At 57.1% G+C, this 9,328-nt stretch overlaps 1 protein-coding gene across 1 annotated transcript; it reads right to left on the bottom strand.

Annotated features, from left to right (window-relative positions):
* Positions 1 to 1,959: 1,959 nt before the first annotated feature.
* LOC311161200 (Golgi apparatus membrane protein TVP23 homolog B-like) lies at positions 1,960 to 6,839 on the bottom strand. The gene is made up of 7 exons (XM_084218559.1): positions 6,760 to 6,839; positions 5,685 to 5,767; positions 5,373 to 5,517; positions 4,855 to 4,944; positions 4,170 to 4,301; positions 3,961 to 4,089; positions 1,960 to 3,182 (listed from the first exon to the last, which is right to left on the bottom strand). Exons 1-7 carry the CDS (start codon positions 6,760 to 6,762, stop codon positions 3,150 to 3,152), a joined length of 615 nt encoding a protein of 204 aa, XP_084074685.1. The 5' UTR covers positions 6,763 to 6,839; the 3' UTR covers positions 1,960 to 3,149.
* Positions 6,840 to 9,328: the final 2,489 nt, after the last annotated feature.

The raw sequence follows: 9,328 nt of genomic DNA, 5'->3' as shown, positions 1-9,328 counted from the left end.
TTTCCATGGCAGTAATTCCCGGGCCAGCTTCAGTCCTGCCGGAGCTGGAGGTGCAGACACAGCTTTGGGCTCCTGTCACAGGCTGTCCCAGCTGCAGGTGCCAGAGGGGCACCGTGGTTTTCCATCAGCAATTCCTCAGCAGCAGCAGCACATCAAAGCAGGCTCAGAAAGGGACTTGGAGTTCGGGGGACCTTTGCCATGGCCCTTTCCATAGGCACAGACTCAGCTGTTGCAAGAGGATTTAGTTTGTCTGGGCAATAATTAATTCAGTTCCTGACATGACCTGGGGGGGCTGCAGCTCCGTGGGTGTGCTTCCTGGGCTTTAAGTCCTGTCCCCTCCTTCTCCTCTTGGAACATCCCTTAGGAAAGCAGGATGATTCCCTTCCCAGGCTGCGTGAGAGCCAAGCCCAGCCACGCTCCCACCTCTGGATTTGCTGTGCCCACCGAACAGCCCAGAGTGCAGAGGGAGCTCCTGCAGGCTCCCAGTGCTCAGATCCAGGTCCCAGCTCGCTCAGCATCCTGGGCAGCACCAGGGAGGGGAAGGGAAAGGGGAAAACTGCCTGGGAAGGTCTTTGGGGTTACAATGTCCCCATGCATCCCAGGAGTGTGTTAAAGCACTGCCTCCGTGCCTAAATCCAGCACCTGCACCTGCACAGGGGAGGAGGGAGGGGACAGGTCCCCAGTGTCCCCAGACAGTGACAGCAGGGATTGCTGTGAGCTCTCCAGGCAGCCAGAGGGCCCCAGGGCCTGTGCTAGCCCAGCTGCTCCCTTGCTGGTCCAACAGGGACCCCAAAAAGGGCTCTGAAATGAGGATAATCTCAAACCCAGATAATCCCAAACCCAGCTTCCAGCTGTGCTTGCACCATCCCAGCCAGATTTTGCTATTCCAGAGCAAAGAGTACTATATTTATTATTATTATTATTATTATTATTATTACTACTACTACTACTACTACTGCTGGAGTATTTCTGCTCTCTAAACCCTCCAAGTTCAGCCCCACCCAGGTGTGAGGTGGGGCCAGCATTACCCAGCTGATGCTCAAGAAGCTGGCTCTGTGTGGAGTCCTGGGGCTTGTGGAAAAAAGCACATTCAGAGAATTTCTCTGCTCTGAGGCAACTCCCACTTCCTGCTCCCCAGGAAACCCCGGCACACAGCGAGTGAGAATCAAACCAGACTCACACCCAACTGCAGCAGAGATAAGAAATTTGGTTCTGATCCATGACAGGAATGCAATAAACTGCCAGTTTCTCAGAAGCCAAAAGCCTGAATGTTTGCCAAGAGCTAAAAATAACCCAAAGAAGGCTCTATTTAAAGGCACCTACTAAGAAATGCCTCTGTCCTTGGTTAAATAAACTGCAACTTCCAGAAAAGCCCTGTTTTCCAGGAGTCTGGGGGGAGCTTTGGCAGCAGGTGAATAAACACTGAGTCCAAAGCTTTTAACACATTTTAGAAGCAGCAGCTCGTGGCTGGAGCTGTGCCAGCCCCTGGGCCAGCAGCGACCAGGGGCTGGCTGGGCTGGAGCAGGAAGGATTCCCACTCCTCCCTGCAGGACCTGCACGTCCCTTGTGGCTGCTGAAGGTCTCCACGTGGGGGTTGGACTGAGTTTGGCCTCTTCACATTGATGGCCCAGAAATGCCTGATCCCTTGGATGGAAATGGGGACTGGAGTTCCTCTGCTGTGGGACTGAGCAAGGGGCACCTCGGAGTGCCCTCCAAAGGAGATGAGCCTTGGGGAGACAACAGCTTCAGCTCTGTGTGCTGACAGCTCCAGCAGCTGGGGCAGAGTTTGCCCAGGGAAAAATGCAGAGCCCTGGCTGACAGAACTGTGCCAGAGCTGGAGGGACAGTTTAAATGGACATTAAACTCCTGCTAAAGGGGCCTGACAAGGACACGGGGGCAGAAATGAAGCTGAGCCATGAACCACAGAAGGGATGTCCGGGCTGGTTAAACAAAGCAGCATTTTAATTTCAAGATTTTATAAATAGGTATTTACAAAAGGAAGGTATCAATCAGAGTTAAACAAGTGTACAGCTGCCAGTACTGCAGAGCACAGGGAGAGGGACCAGGGTAGAAATGCAACCCCACAATTCACAGCACACAGGAGTCAGAAAGAAACCATCCTGTAGATTCTTCACTCACAATTCCTGACCCAGAACGTTCAGCACCTGCTGCTGTGGAAGCACAAGCTCCAGGGACAGAGCTGGTCCCTCTGCAGGGATGAGCTCAGGCACAGCACTGCCACCCCACCCAGGGCTCAGCCCAGCTCAGGGACAGCACAGAGCTGCTCTGCAGAGTGCCAGTGCCACCCCTGTGCCAGGGAACTGCCACCCCACAGCCTGCTGGCCTGAGGAACGGCCCCATGGCCCCAGGGTCCCCTCCAGGACACCCCACAGCCCCCGTGCGACAGGCCAGGCAGACAAGGGCTGCTCTCACAGCCCTGCCTGGGACGGGGCTGCAGCCTTCCCTGGAAACTGCTTTGCTCTTCCTCCCTCCAGACAGGCCCAGGCCTGCAGGGATCCCACAGATACAGGGCTTTAGGATGCTCTCCAGGTCTGTGAAGGCTTCAGAAACCAGGGCCTGCTCATAGGCCACCTGCTGCAGCTGCCATGGGACTTCAGGGATCTTCCAGCAGCTCCATTTCCTTCAGATGCCCCTCACTGCAGCCCTCAGAGCCATTCCAGTCACACAGTCAGGGATGCAGGGCCAAAAATCGCTCCTTAAACTGTAGCAGATGCAGCAACAACCTCCAAGAGCCAAACCTGAAAGCCCACAGTTGAAAGCACCCAGGCACCAAGTGCTGAAGGAGCAGGAGAGTTCCCAAGGCTCAGCTCGTACATGGCTTTTCTGAAGAATCTCCAGCAAATTTTTTTAACTCATCCAGTAGTTCTAAACCTCTATGAAACCCACTCAGGTTATCTTAATTTAAAGTTTAAGCAAATTAATTCTTGTTAATCAAACTAAAGAGAAGACTTAAACACAAACTGCTAGTGAAAATGGAATATTGGTTGCCAGGAGTGTTAACCTCAAGTCTCGCACAATTTATTTACTTCTTTTGATTCACACCTTGTGTGCAGCTCCCAAATTGCTCAGAGCAACTTCTCTGTTGGTCACTGCTGGGAATGCAGCCTGGCTGGGGGCTCCCACCACACTCAGGATGCTGCTTGGTCCTCTGTAGCCATGGTCTGCAGGAGGCAAGATCAAAGAGGGCAGGAGAACTCTGTGAGCCACTGCTGGGATTTTTTTTTGGGGGGGGGGGTAAAACATTAATTTCTGCCAGAGCCTGAGAGTGGCCTGGGCACCTGGGTAACCCCTGCCAGGTACAAGGGTTCAGGAGCAAACCAAGAAGGGGATGGGCCCAGCACAGAGTGCCAAGAAAGGCCATCAGTGCTGAGCTTCTGATCACACTAATGGCAGTTATTGCAGCAAGTATCTGTGAACCCATGACAGCTAAAACACCTCTGCCAGAGTCGTCCCCACAGCCTGAACAGGCAGTCCAGCAGCAGTGGGGTGGAACTGGGGTGGTTGCTCCTGCTGGAACATTTGTTCCCTTTGCTGGAAGGAGCAAACCCAGAGCTGGGGGAGAACTGGGGTGGTTGCTCCTGCTGGAACATTTGTTCCCTTTGCTGGAAGGAGCAAACCCAGAGCTGGGGGAAAACAGGAGCTGCTGGAAGAGCTGGGTGGAGGTGGGAGAGAACACAGAGGGCAGTGGCAGCCCTTTCAGCCTGGTGTTACTCCCAGGTGTTACATTCCAGTAATTCCCATGGCACTGACCCACGGCACCGGCCAATTCCACAGCACTGCACGTGGGGCTGGGGGGCAGCAATTAGCAGTGCTCTGAGCCTTAATTAACGGGGCTCAGGCTGCCCAGCAGCAGCGTGGGAAGGGTCCTCCTGCACAGCTCAGAACACCAACGAGCCCCTCTTGTTTTACCCAGGGATCCCCGAGCCCTGGAGGCCTCACCTGCCGCAGGAACTGCTTCCCCAGGTAGTTGGTTGCCATGCTGGTCAGGTTCTTCCTGCTGCCCACTTTACACCTGATGTAGCCATAGAGGTTGGCTCCCTGCAGCACCACCCCCATCACCACCACTGCCTGTGACAGGGAAAAGGCATCAGCAGCTGGCAGCTCTGGCTCAGAGCGCAGAGCCAGGGTGCAGCTCAGGGGGCACTCACCAACCACTTCACTTTGAAAGAGAAGAGAGCACTGAAGGCAAAGATCACCCAGATCATGGGGCAGGTGATCAGGCCTAGCCAGAAGATTCGGGACTCTGCTTCAGATGAGGTTTTACCCCCTTGTGCTGACACCTGGAACACAAAGGAAATGGCAGTGACCAGGCTGCTCCATCCTACAGATCCCACGTCCTTAAAACCAGGGCAGAATCCCCACACTCCCTGGGACTTCCCTCCACACAGCAGCACTGGGTGCTCCCAGGACTAATTTCCTCATCACACAAAGACACCTCTGCAACAGGAACTGTTTCCACTTAAGGGAATCTTTTCAGTTTTCTCTTAGAATCACTGGAGGCAGCAGCGTCAAAACCTCCTGGAATGCTTGGGGCTAGAAAGGTAAGTTTGGGAAAATGACATTTCCTGCATGGTTCAGTTCCAAAGCTTAGAAACAGCAAAGGAGTAATTTCCTACCTCCAAAACCCACAGACCTGCATTACCTATATTAAGCCAGATCAATACATCATAAGAATTTTTAATAACTCAGCAATCAAAAAGCTCATCCAGCAGCCTGCACAGATCTGTGCCCGCCAGAAAATGTTCCCTGTGCAACCTCCCCTCTCCAGCAGCACCAGCCAACACAGGGGTCATGAAGCAGACACGAGCACGAGGTCAGAGCCAGATCACTGACCTTCCTGGCCTCAAACACCCAGTGACTCCTGCCATCATCATCCACCTGGTTCCACCAGCGCAGGCCAACCATGAGCCGCCCCGTGACGTTCTGAAAGAGAGGAGAACCCGTGAGCTCTGGCTCCTCTGCCAAAGAAACCTCCTGCCACAGCTCAGGGCTGCTGCTTGCCACGGTGCCCATGTGCCACACACTGGAGAACGAGAGCCACAACAAGGCATTTCCTCAGAGATCCAGCACAGGGGGCAGATCTGTGCTGCTTCTGAGCTGGGAACAAAGCCTGTGCTGCCCCAAAAGGGAGTCTAACAAATGCTCTCCGCTGGTTCAAAAGGAACCAAGTGCACAGAGATGTCAGAGTTCATTTCAAAACGCGCTGTAACGCACCCCAGCACTTGAGGGTGTTTTGAGGCACCATTTTGTGGGAGAGGCACAAATAAATGACTCCTCTGAGACATGAGTATCACTGTCAGTTATTTTTACACAGCAAGGCAAAGACAACAAGAAGCACAAGGGGAACTCACCTTTACGGCCCAGAAGTCACAGGACAAGAGGAGGATGATGGTCACCATGCAGGCAATGAAGCTGCTGGTTAGGAGCTCACAGAGCAGGTAAACAACAATGGCACTGACTCGGAAGAATAAGTGGAAAAATGATGCCACTGGGTGCCTGGAATGAAGGACAGGACAGTCACAGCTCCTGCAGACAAGTGACATTGCCAGGGGTATGGGTCAGCATCGTAACATGAACCCAGCGTTCTCAAAATATGGGAAATAACTGCCTGGGAGCTGACACAAGGAAGAGACATTCCAGAAACTCCCTCTGTCACCACCAACCTTATTTTTGACTTTTTTGATCTCCTGGATGCATCATCATCTGCATCAAAGAGAGACACATCTTCAATGTCATCACTGCTGTCCTGAGGTGGGGAGCAGAGGCAAAGGGTTACAGGAGAAAAAGGAAACTGCTTTCAACATCAGCCTGGGACAGTGTTCATCACCCAGAAAACCAGAGAGGCACCTCAGGATCAGAATTCACTTGGGAAGAACGTGAAGATTTAACCACACAAACGCCTACAGTGTGATCTCAGAAATGATCATCATGGCTCAGATTGGTGAGCTGCAGCTGGGCTGAGCCCCCGAGCTGCTCACAAACCCCGCTGCTGCCAGGTGTGCAAGGAGCACCTGGCCCTGGCACACCTGGCCCTGGCACACAGCCTCCGACACGTGACCCCCTTGCCCGCTAACTCCAGCTGGAGCAGTGTTTTTGTTCCTGAGCCTTCCAGGACAGTCACTGCCCGGGACTGCGGCCAGGACGGAGAACTGCTCGGAGAGGAGCCGCTCTGCTGTGAGCCCCAGCGGTGCGAAGTGAGCCCCGAGCTGCAGGTGCCAGCAGCTCCGGCCGTATGACACAGCGCACGGTCCGTGTCACACAGCGCCGGCCACGGCCGTGGAGCCCCGCGGGGCCCTTGGTACGGACGGACGGGCCTGTCACGGCAGAAAGCGCCTCCGAGCCCCGCAGCTCGCCCGGGGCCTGTGGGAAGGGGGTCCCGCTCCGGGATCCTATGATCCGTGCCCAGGCCCCTGCTCCGGTCCCGAGATCCCGGTCCCGTGTCCCATGCCCAAGCCCCCGATCCCAGTCCGAATCCCGGTCCCGTGTCCCATGCCCAAGCCCCCGGTCCCGGTTCGAATCCCGGTCCCGTGTCCCATACCCAAGCCCCCGGTCCCGGTTCGAATCCCGGTCCCGTGTCCCATACCCAAGCCCCCGGTCCCGGTTCGAATCCCGGTCCCGTGTCCCATACCCAAGCCCCCGATCCCAGTCCGAATCCCGGTCCCGTGTCCCATGCCCAAGCCCCCGGTCCCGGTTCGAATCCCGGTCCCGTGTCCCATACCCAAGCCCCCGGTCCCGTACCATGGTCGGAGCCGCCACTTCCGCCCTGCCGCGGACGTCACGGCCGCGGACCAATGGCGGCGCGTCTCGTGACCCCGCTCGGCCGCTCCGCCCCCTGCGCGTGCGCGCTAGCGGAGCCGGGCGCGAGACGTGGCTGGGGCGGGCACTGCTCCCGCCAACGGCCCTGAGGGGAGGGGGGGGTCCGGGGAGACCCTGAGGGACCGGCACCGGCACCGCCTGAGGGGAGCGGGGGAATACCGAGGGGATCCTGAGGGATCGGCACCGCCTGAGGGGAGCGGGGGAATACCGAGGGGATCCTGAGGGATCGGCACCGGCACCGCCTGAGGGGAGCGGGGGAATACCGAGGGGATCCTGAGGGATCGGCACCGGCACCGCCTGAGGGGAGCGGGGGAATACCGAGGGGATCCTGAGGGATCGGCACCGCCTGAGGGGAGCGGGGGAATACCGAGGGGATCCTGAGGGATCGGCACCGCCTGAGGGGAGCGGGGGAATACCGAGGGGATCCTGAGGGATCGGCACCGGCACCGCCTGAGGGGAGTGGGGGGGCCGGGGAGACCCTGAGGGACCGGCACCGCCTGAGGGGAGCGGGGGGGCCCGGAGGGATCCTGAGGGACCGGCACCGCCTGAGGGGAGCGGGGGAGCCCGGGGGGGAACCTGAGGGACCGGCACCGGCACCGCCTGAGGGGAGCGGGGGAGCCCGGGGGGGAACCTGAGGGACCGGTACCGGCGCCGCCTGAGGGGAGTGGGGGGGCCGGGGAGACCCTGAGGGAGCGGTACCGCCTGAGGGGAGCGGGGGGGGCCCGGAGGTATCCTGAGGGACCGGCACCGCCTGAGGGGAGCGGGGGGATACCGAGGGGATCCTGAGGGATCGGCACCGGCACCGCCTGAGGGGAGCGGGGGGGCCCGGGGGGATCCTGAGGGACCGGCACCAGCGCCGCCTGAGGGGAGCGGGGGGATACCGAGGGGATCTTGAGGGATCCTGAGGAACCAGCACCGCCTGAGGGGAGCGGGGGGATCCAGGGGACCGGCACCGCCTGAGGGGAGCGGGGGGATTCCGAGGGGATCCGGGGAACCGGCACCGCCTGAGGGGAGCGGGGGGATTCCGAGGGGATCCGGGGAACCGGCACCGCCTGAGGATCCGGGGGGATACGGGGGTGCTAGCGCCTGAGCGCCCACGGCTGCAGGGAGGTGCTGATATACGGACCCCCAGTTGAACACAACCCTGTGATCCTCCTGACTTCGTCATGGCCAAAAACGAACCGGCCCTTCCATGGTGTTTTTCCACCGGGCTTCATTGAGACGCGTTCCCCGCGGGCTGTGGCGCGGCGCCGTGGCCGCAGCCGGGGGGTTTATCCTCGTTCCTTGGGAGAAGCTGCCATCGTGTGGCGGAGCTGCCCTCGCTCCGTCCTGCCCGGCACGGCTCGGTCCCTGTGCCGCGCCAGCTGCCAGCCTCCCCGCGGGCACTCCTCGCTGGCTTCATCCCAGCGTTTGCCAGTCGAAGATGGCATTGAATCAAACAAACCAACACTAATCACAGCCTGCTGTGGGGAGAGTTTCAGAGTTTAATTTCAAACCAGAACAGCTGCTGAAAGCCCCTTGGCATGACCAATAGGCAGAACTGGCCTCTCTCAAACCTCTGATACAACGGAGGTTAATTTTTGGTACGCCAGCCCAGACACTCAAAACTAGATAAATAGCGTTTTTCAAATACTAGAAAGGTTTTGGTCATCCTGTTCTCAGCATTAGTGGACACCACAAAATGCCAGAGCAGTTGGGGTTGGAAGAAACCTTGAAGACCATCCAGTTCCATCCCCTGCCATGGACAGGAAACCTTCCACAATCAAGTACATGTCAGCATTTATCCACAGAAATGGGGAGATTGAACCCCTTACCCTCTTCTGCATTTCATAGAAATGACGTCAAAGCTCTCCACAGCCCCTGGGGCTGGGGCAGTTCCTCCCCAGGGCAGCACAGGAGCCTGCCCTGTGGAACCTCCCCAGGGTTCCCTCGGCTCTGTCCAGCCTGGCTGCGTCCCTGTGGATGGCAACACCTCTCTGGGGTCAGTGATGCCTCAGGGCACCCTGCCCATGGTCCGGGGCACTAATTAATGATGTTAAACAAAATCAGACCCGGGATCAACCCCCTGTTACTGGCCTCCAAGCAGACTTTGTGCCACTGATCCATCAGATTTCAGTCCACACATCTTCAGCTTCTACACCCTCATCAATCCACAGAAGCTCTGATAGGAAGTTTTTATTATTCTCACAGGGTTGAGCCCGTCCTGAGCTGTGTTGGTGTCAGACAGTGCCATGTTGGTAATGACAGCAAGTTTAGGGAGTTAAATCCAGGAGAGGGCTCAGTCCATTCACTGCCTTGACAAATAGCTGAATACACCAACAGTATTTCTTAGGAAAACTTACAGTGGGGCAGTGTTTTACACTTAAAACCACAGGGAGTATACTTAAATATGCTAAACATATTTAAATGTACATAAACGAACATATCTGTATTTTATACTTAAAGCCACATGGCAGACTCAGCTGGAAAGCAGAACCCCAGGTCGTGGCTG

This window comes from Fringilla coelebs (assembly GCF_963513975.1).
Source record: "Fringilla coelebs genome assembly, chromosome: 19".
Lineage (NCBI taxonomy): Eukaryota > Metazoa > Chordata > Aves > Passeriformes > Fringillidae > Fringilla > Fringilla coelebs.
This window is presented reverse-complemented; position numbering and strand designations above follow the sequence as displayed.

Excerpts from the sequence above, each read along its gene's own strand:
- LOC311161200 (XM_084218559.1), bottom strand. Across the intron at positions 4,302-4,854 it reads GGGTGTTTGAGGCCAGGAAG|GTGTCAGCACAAGGGGGTAA; the intron begins GTCAGTGATCTG and ends TTTGTGTTCCAG. Across the intron at positions 4,090-4,169 it reads CTTTCAAAGTGAAGTGGTTG|GCAGTGGTGGTGATGGGGGT; the intron begins GTGAGTGCCCCC and ends TCCCTGTCACAG.